At 39.0% G+C, this 15,393-nt stretch overlaps 1 protein-coding gene across 2 annotated transcripts in view; it reads left to right on the top strand.

Annotated features, from left to right (window-relative positions):
• The window catches only part of HECW2 (HECT, C2 and WW domain containing E3 ubiquitin protein ligase 2), a 105,415-nt gene that overhangs the window by 26,226 nt on the left and 63,796 nt on the right, over window positions 1-15,393 (top strand). For both annotated transcript variants that reach the window (XM_039699961.1, XM_039700061.1), the window contains exons 2-3: window positions 880-987; window positions 12,638-12,732. In XM_039699961.1, coding sequence (XP_039555895.1) covers window positions 880-987; window positions 12,638-12,732 — 203 coding nt within the window. The remainder of the gene's footprint in view (window positions 1-879; window positions 988-12,637; window positions 12,733-15,393) is intronic.

The raw sequence follows: 15,393 nt of genomic DNA, 5'->3' as shown, positions 1-15,393 counted from the left end.
GATTAGGATGTTTTATTTGACATCTACATTGAACTACATAGGTGTAGTTCTTGTCTAGTCTAGTTAAGAAACAGCTGCTGAAATGCACTGGTGAAATGTCATAATACATACTTCCAAATAACTTCCTGTACAAAAGAGTTATGCTGGATTTATGTCAGCTTTGTCCATGTCATCAGAACTAACCTTTGTGCCCTTTCAGACAATTTCTTGCCCTGGTTTTCTTTCATTCATCTGGTGTTCTGGGTATCTGAATACAGGCTGGAAATAAAAAAGCCCTAAGACTTGTGTTTGCTAGGACAAAAATCTCAATTTGAGAAGGGATAATACTGATATTGCTAAGCTGCTCTGCAGATACTATTTGCTTTGAATGTTTTCTCTGAATGCATTTTGCTGAATCTCTCCTTTCTAGCTCTGGCTTACTGACAGTTCTGCACTTTGGGCCTCTAACAGGATACCCCTAGTTACAATTCTGCATTTCCCAGGCAGGGAATGAATGCTAGATTTTCACATCACAGAGCAGGACTGGTGTACAGCATGGTGTGGTAACTCTGTGATGCAGTTTCAATCAGCTATACACTCCCAATAGCCTCTCTGTTGGATTAGGGAAGTTTGGAATTTAATACTGTACCTTGGCAGGTCACCTTTTACAGGAAGCCATATATTTACTTTGGCTGTGTGTCTGTCTGCTCACTCTGCATAAATTGATCTATCAAGTGTACAAGAGAAGCTATTTATTTTTGCCATTAATTCAATTTTTTAAATTTTTTTAATTTAATACAAGTAATTTTTTTGTATCTGGGCCTCTTGAAACAGGAAGCCAAGAAAACTTCTATTTTAAATACTGCTTGCTGAAATTATTTTTTGTCTTCCCTCCTTCAGATGAGAACTCTCCAGCCAATTTCTGGGATTCCAAGAATCGGGGAGTGACTGGCACGCAAAAAGGACAAATTGTGTGGCGAATTGAACCTGGCCCCTACTTCATGGAATGTGAGTACCTGTTTATGCAGTGCATATTCCAAGGCAGGTCAACAGAGTGCCATTTGATATCCATTTCATCAGTCCCTCTGATGAAGCAAGGGAATTAATTGTATTGCTCTTAGGGGGGAGCATTTTCTAGTGCAGTTGCTGGACATGTTGAAAAGGGAGTTGAGCTTAGATTTACATTTGTATTCTAGTGTTGTTCTTAGCACATTTCACTTTAAGGGAGGAAGGAGTTGCCTTGTGTGGTGTGATTAGTATATACACCTTGAAAGATGAAGTTCCTTACCACAGAAGTTGCAAGTTTCAGCTGGCCAAATACTAATGGTAAGTTTGTGTGAAGGAAAAGGTAGTAAGCTAATCGTGCTTGCTGATGTTTGTTAGTGGGAAGGTTGGATTTGAGTCTAGGAAGTGCCAATGTCCTGTTCAGTTGCAGCAGAATTTCTCAGCTGAAGATCTGTTGTGCTGAAAAATCCACTGGGCAGTTTGGAAATACTGAGAGTCTTTATGTGACTGAAATAAAAAGCCTTCAGTTGAACTGTGTTGGTAGTTGACTGCTGTGTTGGTAATCAAACTTCAAACTGAAGAGCTACATGACTCCCTCAGACAACCAGGATTTATAGGAAGCTGAGCTACTCTGCTGTGGGCTGGGTTTTTTTCTTGTTTTTTTTTTTCCTTTTGGATGAAACTATGCTATCCTACTATATGAAGCATATGATCTGTAAAGAAACTGAGGTTCTAATCATAGGACGTTGTATCAGAGCTTTCTGGAAACTCTGATGTGCCAAGCATCAAAGTGGCAATCAGTCCCAGAAGAGCTCTGAGTTGCTCTACCACCTGTTTAGCCTCGCAGTAATGAAACCTCTTTCATAAGTTAAAAAAAATAAAAATACTCCCACTCTTTACTTCACTGCAGTGAAGTAAAGCACTGCAGTGCTGCTTACTGTAGGTCTTGGCAGAAATTTTTATTCTAATTAACTGATAGCACAGTAATACATGTATTTCGAGAGGTGTTGTATGCCCTCTACTAAAAATACATATTAAAGCTTCCTTTTGTAGAACTCATCATTGAATCTTGCCAAGTTGCCCTATGTGTTAAACAACACACTTAAAAAAAGAAAAGGGGCCTGAATAGTATAAAATTAAATTCCATTTCAGGAGTTCATTACATTACAATGATTGAACTGAAGACAATGCTCAAGAAAATAATAAAGATAATTAACTTCCCTGGTGCCAAAGACACTGGTATATTAAAGCAGATTAAAATGTCTGTTGGCAAAATTCATTGCCTCATCTTTCTTGTACATGAACTCCGTCAGTATTGTTGCCAATACGGGCAGTTTGACTTCAAGGATGTTTGTATCTTTTAGCTGGTTATGTGTTGCTCCAAAGTCTATTGAGATGAGACTATTGAATAATATTTCCAGTTCACATGAGTAACCCAAACTGATGCTTCAAGTACTACTAGTTTGGACTTAAAACCAGCTGCAGCCGACTTTGTACTTTGCAACTAACTGCACGTCACAGTCAGCTGAAGGGAAGTGCAGGATGTGTGTTCTTCAGTCATGGTGAGCTTCACTAACAAACAGCTCTGCTGCCATACAATGAACAAGAGACAAGCAATTGTGCAGCAGCTGAGAGCTGTAAAGGGAGTGTTTATGAGCATATGTTGCTATAGCACATAGTATGGTAGATAAATATGTCCCAGTGACACTGGTGTTTCTAGTGAGAGGTCAAAAACTGCACTGAAACATGTTACCGAATTTCTGATTCCACTTTTTAAACGAGAGGTGTCCACAGATCTGTGACCATGTTTCCTTGTAACTTACAGGTGGTGAAGCAACACTGATGCAACTACAGGCAGCTGCTCTTTTCCTTTTCTTTTCTGTTCCTCAGCTCGGTAGATCACAGCAGGGGCAAACGCAGCAGGTGGCTGCAGCCTCCAGGTACAGCCATGCTGTCACTGTGCCAGGCCAGGTGTGGAAAGAGCTGTGCTGGGGGGTTCTTACCATGCCCTGCAGACCTGGCACTGCCCAGCCTGTGCCAAACTTACCTCCCCTGTTAACCTTCTTCTTCTGTTGTGGTGCAGATATGATTTGTCTCTCAGTCTAGCACTGCACATGATCCTAATGTCACAGCAAGAGGGAGAGACAAATGAGGAGTCTAACGTTATCAGTAAACGTGTGCCAGATTATTAGATTTAAGGTATTTCTGATGCTTTAATCCACTATTGTTTTCCAAATTTGGGAAGAAGCTCTCCAGATGTATATTTCTTATGTTTAGAAATATCTTTGCTGAGAGGTAAAATATATGAGATACAGGTCATGGGGTTTATTGTATTTACTCCTCACAGTAATGACTTCAGCAGGCTGTTAGCAGTATCCCTGAGTTTCTGAAGCAGCAGGTCCATAAGGGGGTCAATGTCTGGGGGACCAGCATGAACAAAATGTGTAAATGGATCAATCTAAACTCAATTGGAGACTAGCTACAGCATAGGAACACTCGTTGCATCCAGTCTGCTCTCAGCTGGAACTAGCATTTGACCTGCTCAAGTGTGGTTTTTATTGGAAGGTTTCAAGGACAGAGATGTTGTGGGTGCTCTAGGTAACTTGTTCTATTGCTGCAGTATTGTTCCATCTAAAAAGATTTCTGACATCCAATATGAATGGCTGTAGCTTAAATTTGGGGCCACTGCCCCTTTTAAAATCTCTGATAGAACTGGAAAGAGTAGAGATATAACATTTGTCTTGCCTTAACCTCCTCTTCACGAGACTAAACAGGGCAAACTCCTTTAGCCTTTTCTCATGTGTCACATTTTATCCATCCAGCCACTTTGTAGCCCTCTGCTCTTCACTCTTCATTTTTAAACAGAGCAAACTCCTTTAGCCTTTTCTCATGTGTCACATTTTATCCATCCAGCCACCTTTGTAGCCCTCTGCTTTTCACTCTCCATTTTCTCCATGCTCTTGAACCTAGGGACCCAAAACTAGACACAGTGTTCCTCACCAGTACCAAGTAGAGGGGAACAGTACTTAATTGCCACCTATATGCTGTGATACCTACATGGTTGCAGGTTCCCTGCTCTGTACTGTGATACCTACATGATTGCAGGTTCCCTGCTCTATACTGTGAAACCTACATGATTGCAGTTCCTTTCTCTACCTGTACTCAAGGAGAGGAAGGGAATGTTTTCTGCAAGTCTGAGAAGCATTGAACTTGCTTTGGCAATGAGAATTGATGATGCTCATTAACAGAGTTATGCTAAGTAACTACAATAATCCTTTAGGATTTGCACTCAAAAGTGGCGTAAAATTGTCATGGTTTTTTTGGGAAGAAAAGGAATGTAAGTTGCTAATGTTGGATAATGAGTTGTGCTCAGTCAGCATGCGTTTAAACCAGAGGCTCTGGATGTGGGTTTTCCCTGGCACTGTCACAGCCTAGGGACATTGTGTATCTCTTCACCAGTAACATCTCTGGAGGGTGAAGTGCAGAGAGTTATAGCATTGCTAATGAGCCATATGCAAACAAATCTCATGCAGAAGGAGTATTTCCATTTAATTGCATTAATGTTAGTCAGTGGGAGTCAGCTGGGTTAAGCCTTGGACTCCTGCAAAAAGATTTGTGTCTTTTAAGAAAAACATTTTATGCATTAATTTAGGAAGCTGTTTTTCCATGAGCATAATTATAAACTTATTTATAGTTTCACCAAGGTCTCTCAAATTTATGCTTATGTTTAAAGGTAGACTTGGATAAACATTTTTCTGAATTTCACATTACTGTGTGTCTGTAGTCTTGTAACTCAGTGTTATGATCACTTAATTTATTCCTCTTAAAAATCCCTCCCTGGGGATTCAATATCTCCTATTTTTCCAAGAAAGTAACATGGAAAGGCATAGTTTGCCATCTGCTCTATTCAGATCAAGCAACCTGCAGAAAGAAGGGAGGGGAGAGTTTCCTCTTCATACTAAAAACAGATGTTAATTCCCCTCAAAGCATCCAAAATCAGCAAAACAAGGATGATCAAAGAAAACTCTATTTGCCTCGGACAAAAATCAGCACAAAAATTCTGTAGGCTCTGCCCTGGAAGGGAGAATCAAAGGAATCAACAGTAAAATAAAGAGAAATGAACTTAATGTATTCCAGAAAAACGAGCAGCTTCTGAGGGGAGGGGCTGAGGAAGGGGAGGGAGGAAATATTGTGCAGAGGAGAAGGAAAATATTTGCAGAATACCAAGTCCAGCTCACCATCACATACAGCCAGTGTCCTTAAGATGTCACCTTGAGACAGTGTGAGTGGCTCTGAACTGCAGAGCCAGCCAGTACAGAGCCAGGTGTTCCTCTTGCTTTTCACTGGGGAAGGAGCAAAAGTGCTTTGTAGGCATGAATGGGAACTCAGTCATTTTAGACATTCAAGAAGGTGAGTTTGAGGATCAATATGCCTGGTATGCTGTTTCCTCACATAGCAGAGGTGGCTTTCAAACATCCTGCTCTGAGGCTTGCTAAAATGTGAGTGAAGGAAAACAATGACTCACTGGATGGCTCCATCAGGCTTTTTTTGGTGTGTAAACTACAGAAGGATTGCTAAACACAGCTCTACAATTGTCATCCTCCTGTAAAAGGAAACAAGTTCAAGGAGTATTATCCTAAACAGGTAGCAGTAGTGGGAAAGTGCCATACAGCTTAATGCTTTTGCAGTTAGTATGGGCATCTGGTATTTAGCATGGCATCAGGCTGTTCAGGTTTCTAAGTACATTAGGGCCTTTACTCTCCTTACTTACCACTTTACTCTATGGTGCAAGAGAGTTTCAATTGCCCCAGGAATTATTTCAGATGGCAAGTGTTTCTCTGGGTATAGCAGTCTGTGAGCTTGGGATGAAGTGGCTCCCTTTGGGGTACTGTTGGATATAGAGTGGATGGTGTTGGTATTCCATATGGAGAACAGTGGTAACAGAAAGATGGAGTGAAATGATCCATAGGAAAGCTGGTGATAGAAAAAACACATGAGAAGAAGCCCGAGTTTTATTTGGGACTAGCTGGTAACAGCTGCTGTTCATTCATAATCTGCAGCTTCCAAGTCAGGTTTCTGCAGTACAGGGAGGGGACAGGTCATGGTGGAGATGCCATGGCAGGGTCATCAGCATAGGACAGTCACTGCCATGCAGCAGGTAACTGGTGCTTATGCACTTCCATATGCAGTGTGCCCAGAAGTGAAAAGCTGTACATATCCCAGTAGGTAAAGCAGGGGAGTGGTTACAGTTCAGCACTATGGATGGGCATGTGCTCACTCCTGATTCTCTGCCATGGTCCTGCCTGGTTTATTAGCATGGGCTTAGGCTCAGAGCCTGCTTTGAGACTGTATTGGCCTTGTATTTATGAGTTGTAGTTTTGGTCTCATGAGTGTTAATTACAGGGTCCACAAGAAGCACCTTCACCTACTTTATCTACCTTTGTTGTTATTTATACTGTTTGATGTCATAGTCATTACTGTCAGTAGAATAGAAATACATTGATTTGCATATATTTTCTTTACCAGTGCTATGGCTTTATGCTGTGAGCAATAATCCGTAGTGGCAGCTGTTGGGATTCATCCAGAGACTGCCAGTCTTGTCACATCAATCATTTCCAAATCCCCCCTGGGATGTTTGTGGTTAAATTACTTCTGGTGCCACACTGTGATACTTGGATGCAGTGACTGCACAGATGCAGTGTGTTTTGAACTAAAATCTTGTTTGTGGCATAGAATCACAGAATAGTTGGAGTTGGAAGGGACCTTTAAAGGTCTCTAGTCCAACTCCCCTGCAATAAGCAGTGGCATCTTCAATAGGTCAGGTTACTCAGATCCTTATCCAACCTGATCTTGAGTGCTTCCAGGGATTGGGCACCTACCACCTCTCTGGGCAATGTATGCCAGCATTTCACCACCCTCACTGTATAAAGTTTCATCCTTATGTCTAATCTGAATCTACCCTATTTTAGTTTAAAACCATTACCCACTGTCCCTGGTAAAAAAATTTTTCCTTATCTTTTTGATAAGCTCCCTTCAAGTAGTGAAAGGCTGCAGTGAATTCTCCTCAGAGCTTTTTCTTCTCCAGGCTGAGCAAACCCAACTCTCTCAGACTTGTCTTCATAGGAGGGGTGCTCCATTCCTTCAATCTCTTGCTGGCCTCCTCTGGACTCACTCCAGCAGGTCCCTGTCCCTCCTGTGCTGGCCCCAGAGCCGGCTGCAGGGTTCCAGGTGGGATCTCAGAGGGGCAGAATCCCCTGCCTTGCCCTCTGCCCACGGGCTTTGGATGCAGCCCAGGACACGTTTGGCTCTCTGGGCTGGGAGTGCCCATGGCTGGGCCATGTCCAGCCTCTACTCCACCAGCTCCCCCCATGTCCTTCTCAGCTGGGCAGCTCTGGATCTGTTCATCTCCCATGAGTAAGAACATGAGCAGACTATGAGATATATTCAGAAAACGTGGTAATATATGTGTTTGCATTGCACTGGTATCATGTTAAAAGTGAGGTTTTTTGTGGAAATTCTTGGTATTTCCATGAAATTACAACTTTTGCAAAAATAGTGTATTAGGACTGAAATGCCTTACTTTGTAGTTAGCAAAGCAGACTCACAGCTCTCTTTTTTGTTAAATGCTGATAGATATTGAAGGAAAAAAATACCAGTTTAATAATTGAACTTCATATACTTTTAGCTTTTAAGGACTCGTTGTAACTAGAGGTATGAACAGAGTTTATTTTTAGTAGTGGTTTTGACCATAATGGTTAGTGTTAATGAATGTTCTATGAATGTAGTTCATTACTTGTATCCAATCTTTATATTTTTACTATTTAAAAATTTACCAGTTAGATTCTGTAAAGGTCATGGTTTTCTCACATGGAATTGTTCTGAGCCTGGAACATTCATCTGTGCAGTGCCCTGCAACCAGTGCCCTTTCAGTGGTTTGTCTGGGGACTCATGGTTATTGTCCCTACTCTATTTATAGACATATTCACTGAGTTAGAAATACTTCTATTATTCTTCTGCTGTTTTTCTATGTTGTCTCTTAACAGCTATTTTTGAGTATCAAAAATAACTGAAACAGGATCAAGTCTTGTATTTTTTACATTTGTGGCAGGCTTTGTTGACTTCCTTATGCACATAATACCCCAGTGTTTTGTTTTAGAGGTTAGATTGTAGTTAAATACTTTGCCAAACTGGAGCATAATAGTCAGTGCTCATGACTGTAAATAAGAATCTCTGGTGACAGCAAAGTGTGTGGGGCTGGTGAGGATAGGGATGCTCTGTTACCTGAACAAACATTTGTCCACATACCCTTTGAAGCAAGTTAGATGGAGAGACCACTGGGACATAAGCATTTTCTGTTATTGATCCTACTTTAGCTGAAAAGCTTTCTGTAAGTCACTTTGTAGATGGCCTGCCTAATGTTCCTGTAAAATAAATTCTGTGATACACCTGCTGAGAGAGATGGCAAGTACCTGAGGGCTGCCAGCTTTGACCCTTGCATTCTGCTGCTCTTTGCTACTGTCCAGTAGGAAGCAATCAAAAATGCACACACTGAAAGTGATGCAGAGAAGAGAATGCTAAATGTCCAAACAGAAATGTTGAGTTCAGTGAATTGTCACCCTACAGAAAAGTTCAACAGGCGGGAGTGCTAAATATTTGCAGCTGTCTGTCAGGTTCAGATGGTAAGAAATGGGATTTAACACAGTTTCTTTTGCATGGATTGTATCTCCCTTATAGCTTTGTAAAGCGTGAATGTGAGTGACTTCATTTGCTCTAGTTTTCTTAAATAAGTTTTGCAGAACATGCTCTCATATTTTTCCAATGAGTTACTGTGCTGTCAGCTTTTTCCCCAGTGAATGTTGAGGACATATGTTTCTGTCTGCAGAGAGCCATGGATTCAGCCCAAGTACCTTCTGGGCACTCAGCTGCAGTGGCCAGGAAGTTTCAGCTGTTGTGCAGGTTCCATACAGTGAACTTGGAGCTCTGTTTTTCTCTAGAGACTGTTGTAACCCAGCTTGGATTTGACTTCTTTTTGGAGATATGTCTGCTTATCCCTTCTCAGTAGAGATTATTCCATCTCTAATGTAGGTGTTTTGTTTGACTAGGGTCTGTCTGGAGCAAGCTGTTCTTACAGTAAACTCACCTGCTTTCCTGCATTATCAGTCTCCTGGAAAGAATGCATTCTTCAAGGATTATTCTCATGTATTTATGTATTCTTAGTTTCTTTCTTTAATAAAGCATTCTTTTGATGAGCAAAGGTAAAGTATTAAAGGCAGTAAAAAATAGTTAGTGAGGAACTTCGGGGAATTAGTAATGTTTTAAACCCAAGCTGTTATTTAGTGTAAACTGATGCCTTTATTATTGAAGAGGCAAAAGTATATGGTCCATAGAGGTAAGAGCACTATAATTTCATGCAGGTGTTCTTTTGAAATTCAAATGTCAATGTTTGAGTCCCAGAAACCTTTCCTGATTCCATTTTTATGTAATGGAGCTATAAGACTATGGTTATGAAATAGTAACAGCTATTAGCTTTAAAAGAAGGGGATTATGGTTTCACAGAGTTTTCTGATTAATTAACATATATATAACTTTTTATATGGCCATGTGATAGCTTTGAAAGAATCATAAATCCACCCAATTTAATTTTTTGCTTCTTTTTAATTAAAGAAGGAATTTACTGTGGTCTGTATGTCTGCAGGAATGTCAATTATAAAAGGACACATGTAGTATCAAAAGTACATTAATTTTTCCCATTAATGAAAATTCTTTTGTGTTCTGAAGCATCTTATTTTCTTTAATAATACAGCAAATAGTCCTGTGGTCAGGTGCAGATGTACCTCCTTTGCTGGGTTTACTGCTCTTACTGTTTTCATTAGAGATACCATGCAAAGCAATCTCATTAACCTGTTGAGGAAGAATAAGTAGGAAAGAAAAAAAGAGAAGTGCCAGTTTCCCCCTGAAGGCAACACATAAAAAAAAGGTGGCAGGAGAAATGAAAGAAACTGGGAAAACTCTGTAAGTGACACATCCTAATGTGCATTTGGAGTATGGAATAGTTCAGAGGAAACCTGTGTGTTAATATGGTATTGAACTCATTTCTCAAAGTACTGAAGTCCTGTTTGCAGATAATTGAACTTACTGCTGCTGAAGAAGTCTTTGTGTTTATGGGGCCTTAGAACACATCTGAGCACACCACCTGTAACTGTCAGAACAGGCACAGATACTTGTGTCCAATAGATCTAGAGGTCAGGAATCTGTCAGTCATCAAGGAAAACCTCTTCTAATCAAGATTTTTATTTCTGATAGCACCACACAAGAAAAAAAAAAAGCAACATCCTCAGCTGCTTTGAACTTACAGGGTTCCTCTGAGATTTCTTCTTCTGTTAACATTAACTGCAGTTTCTACCATTATTAGCCAAAAAAAACCCAAAAAACACTTTGGTGTCTCTTACTCTCTGAAGTGTTTGTATTGTTGCTCTGTATAAGATCCAGTCTTGCAAATCCATGCTCATTTTGCCAACATCTGCGTGCATATGGTGGGTAGCCCATTTTTCAATTTTGTGCTGAATTTCAAGCACAGATTCTCTTGTATTAATCCCACTGACACAGTGCTGACAGCTGATCTGCTATTCCTCTAAATGCATGTGTGAATGCAGCGCTGTATAAAGCCCAAACTGAATCAGTGCTGCTTCTGCTGGCTAGTGGGAGAAAAAGTCTCATTGTCATGTGTTTAAGTGCTCTGCTTTTTCTAATTATTTCTAGCAATGAGTCCTGAAGTTTGGTATTTTGTTTGTTAGATTGTATTTTTTTTAATTTAGTGTACCTGAAATAGATTGTCAGATCCATTTCTTGAATCAAGCATTGTTCTATCACCAGCCATATACAGGTATTGAAAAGTTCTTTATGCTCATAGAAGCCATTGAGAGAAAGAAATATGAGGATGCAGAACTTATAGTATTGCATTTCAGTCTGTAGATAAATGTACCTTTAGATAAAAGTGAGAGTATTTGTCCCCTGTGATATTATGGATTTTCCATGGACAGAACCAGCAGTTGGTAACCTTTCTATTACTAGATTCTATTTGAAAGTGATGAATTGTGAGAAGAGAGTCACAACAGACTGGATAAACAGTAGCTCCAGAAACTCTCTGAAAAATTAGGCTTAGGTTGCAATAAAAGTAAGCAAGGCAATAAAAGTAAGTAATATAGCTGGAAATTGGAAGTCTTGGTTGGAATAGTACATTGTCTTAACCATGCTCTCATGTAGCCATAATATGTTCTCAGTGTGAATAAGAGATGCTCAGACTTGAGTTCTTTTTACTTAGTAAGTGCATTTTACAATGTGGAGAGTCCAGTACGTGATATAAATCCTCCCAAATTTTGCAAGTGCTGAACCTCTGATTTTATGTGAGCTAGAAATTCTTGTGTGTCCTGGATATAAGCATTGTTGGTAGGTAAGCAGAATTGCTCAGTTCAGGAAGAAACTAACCCATAGTCCTGCCTGATGAGTTTTAAGTCTCATAAACCTTTGTAGGTGATTAGAAATCCTGTTTGCATTTTGAATTTTGCTGTAAAGCTTGTGGTAAATAGAGCATGTTTTGTCTCTGTGTGAACTCATCTGTGAGGAGGAGGAAGTGGGCTCAGCAGCTTCTCCACCTCCTGATTCCCTGGAGGCACTGTCAGCCAGACACTTTCCTTTGAAGGGTTGTTCTGAGGTGTCTCCTCTTTGTTCTGAGAGGAAGATAGTAAATAAATGTTGATATGTAACTGTAGCAAATTTAAAAATAAATATTTTTGACTGAGCATGCTTGCAGGGTGGGTTTCTGGGTAGGGATAAGTGGATACCTCAAACCTCAAGGAATCATACCATATATGTCTCAAATTCTTATACTAAACTCTGGGGTTTTGTACTTCAGGACTACTGACATATTGTTAAACCAAGCAGAGGAATTGAACTGCCAAGACTTTCATACACATCCTCTGTCTGAACTGGCTGCTGTAATTGCCTGCCTTTGGCCATTGCTGTCTGCCTGTGGCCATCTCTGTACCCAGAGGTAAAACCCTCACCAGCCTTACACAGAAGAGTTATCCCAATGGAGAAGGAAAACAGACATTGTTCCAGCTAGGGAAAATCCCACAGGATCAAGGGCAGCCATAATTATAGCTGTTCTGCTTGGTTGGAAGAATGCAGAGGAACTACAGGGGAGGTCAGGCTTCAGTTAAACATAATACTCTTTTGTTTGCTGCAAATGCAGTTTAGCAAACAAAACTTTAATCAGTGGGACCAGAAACATAGTTCAACATTTACCTTTCCTGTGTTCTGATATATAAAGTGATTCCAGCTTCCTTCAGATATGCGTCACGTTCTTCCAAAGTCCTAAAAAATCATCCTAGTGGCAAATGTCTCATATACCTTTTTCAGGGCTGATGATATAGTAGCAGAAATACAAGTTGCAGAATTGGGTAAGTTCTATTTTTTGTCTGTTAAGTAATAGAATGACCCAACACACAACAAGGATATAACCAGCAGTTCTATTTTTAATGTCCTGTTAGAGTATTTCTGAAGATAGGTCACTGAATGCTGGACCCTTTTGCTGTGTCTCCTTTGTTTAGGGTCAGTCATGAAGTTTTTAATGTGGTTTTTGTTTTCTTTTCAGCTGAAATAAAGATCTGTTTTAAATACTACCATGGTGTTAGTGGAGCCCTCAGAGCTACTACTCCATGTATCACTGTGAAAAACCCTGCTGTGATGGTGAGTTTAGCCTATTTGTTCATTATATTTGTAGATGATTTATTGATAGGTTTTATAAAATGATAGTACTAATGATGGTGTTAACTGTCAGACCAACCTATCAATGTCTCCTATTTTTGCTATTGACAGCAATTATTTAAAAAAAAAAAAATGCTGCCTTACAAAACCATAAAAACTGGAAAGTGATTTTCATGGCTTTGAATTGCTCATAATAAAATAACAGTGAAAAGTCACTGAGCTTAACTGAAATCTTTTATGCTAAGAATTTGCTTGCATTCAGTTTTTTGCTACTTACAGTTTTCTGTAATTTAACACCATAAGAGAAATTTTTCTCACTAATTATATAACTGAAACCATGTCCAGAGTCTCTGTTTCTTCCTACTTCTTAAATATTTCCTAATATTCAGTATGAAACTGTTGCAGAAATAGCAATTTTTAGTATGACTTAAACTGGACAAGAGTCTGCTCTTGCAAAAATTACTGAATTCTTTGAGTGTTCCTGTACCATTGAAATTTAGTAATTCTCTGATTATCAAGAAGTATTGTCTGACTGCATTTGTGTTATGAGACTCGTTTAAGTTTTAGAGGAGTTTTTTTAGTTGTTTACATAGCCGTGGAATAGTTGTTAAGCAGTGGCAGAAAAGGCTTCCAAACTTGTACCATGGTGCTTTTGCTGCAAGTAATTTATCTAACAGGTTACTTCTTCAGCTAAGCTTCAGCAAGTTTCACAGTGCATTTGATTTGTTGATGTTAGCTGCCAAATATTTAAGATCACAGCAATCAGGGTGGTGTCCTGACAACTGCAGTGTTGAGGATGCAGTAAAGCAGAAATTACTCAGGCTGCATAGCATTTATTCTGATCTTGGGCTTTTTCAGTGTTGTGTATTATATATAAGTGCATTCTGTGGTTATCTGATACTAAATGTGCTATACTAGACTTAAATTACTCAGACTCATAGCATTTATTCTGATCTTGGGCTTTTTCAGTGTTGTGTGTTATATATGAGTGCATTCTGTGGTTATCTGACACTAAATGTGCTATACTATGTACCTCAATATACTGAATGTGTGTGGGCTTTCTCTTAGAATTAAAAACCTAGGTGGTAGCATCATTTAATTTTCAGATCTTTGTCACATCTCAGTAACATCTCAGATGCATACAGACTCGATACTTTACAGGAGAAAATGTGTCATGGTTAATGAGCCTGCCAGCTACTGTCTTTAATCAATTTATAAACTAAAGACAGGTTGTCTGATTTTGAGCAAGTGGAAAAAATGCATCTCAAAATAACCCTTATAATGGGCTGCATGCTGGACTGTATCATTACTGAGAAGCAGAGTGATTATACTCAATGGAGAAACCACTTGAACTTTTGTATTTTCTTGACCTTATCATGTTATTCTCCAGTAGTTTTGAGATTCATTGAACAAAAGGACATCTGAACTTCTGTCATCTAACTATGCATTTAATGACTTGGTAGCTACCTGGAGAGCTGTCTTTGAGTGTCACAGTAATTCTTGAAGGCTTATACCAGCTTTTGCTGTATTTGAATTTCTTTCTTTTAAAAGGTAATGCGGGGTCCTGGGTATTGTACAGAGTTCACACATCTGCTAGAAGGGGTAATTTTATATAAACATTTTTGTTTGCATGAACTGTGTAGACTTCCAGAAATAGTGAGCTGTTAGTTTTCTTGATGAGAATGTTGTATGACAGTTGAGGTAATACTTCCTAAAAATGTCATACTGGGTTAGTTATGTGTAAGTAAACCTACTGTTAAACATTAAAACTTCACTGCATTTTCGTGGTTTTGGTGTTGAGCTTAAGCATTGTGCAGTAGAGATCACTGGGTTCTCTTGGTATTGGTTCTGCCTTTTCTTAGAGAAATGCTGTTTGAGGAAGTCATAAGAGAATAATGGTGTGCTCACTCCCCTTTTTTATGGTGCAATAAATTCCTTACTTACTGGATTTTCTCATACTGATGCTGTATCACACCAGGTATTTCAGTCCATCATATTTTTGGATAAGCAGCTAACATTCTATTGTGTTACTTTGGCTCAGGGGGAATGGAAGGCCTGATGGAGCATTCAGAAACACTGTGATTACACTAGATGACATGGCCTTTGTGCTGCAAAACTCTGTGTGTGTGCCAGGATGAAATTTTTCACTTTGGGCAGAAGAATTGAAACTGCTGTTTAGATCATTATGGAACAGGAAGAGGTTGTATAGAAAAGTCATGGAAGTGGTAGGGAACACTGTCACCATTCACATTATTATAGCTGAATTGTTGGAAAATTCTGTTTTCTATAATGTGAAAATTTAGCAATAAAAATTATATTATTCTATATATTATATATTATAATATATAATATATTATTAACATATATTAATTATATATATCATAATATATATGATATCATATATATTATGATATATATAATTAATATATGTTAATAATATATTATATATTATAATATATAATATATTATTAACATATATTAATTATATATATCATAATATATATGATATCATATATATCATATATTGTAGCACAGAAATAGGTATAGAATGGGAAAGGCCTCTTCGTTGATGAGTAACATTTTTAACATGGAAAACAGTGCATGCTGAAATGAGCCCAAAAGAGAAGACTGGAACACGCAGCG

This window comes from Passer montanus, unplaced genomic scaffold, assembly GCF_014805655.1.
Source record: "Passer montanus isolate IOZ18808 unplaced genomic scaffold, ASM1480565v1 scaffold1, whole genome shotgun sequence".
Taxonomy (NCBI): domain Eukaryota; kingdom Metazoa; phylum Chordata; class Aves; order Passeriformes; family Passeridae; genus Passer; species Passer montanus.
The sequence above is the reverse complement of the archived record's forward strand: the minus strand, read 5'-3'. Positions and strand labels throughout refer to the sequence as shown.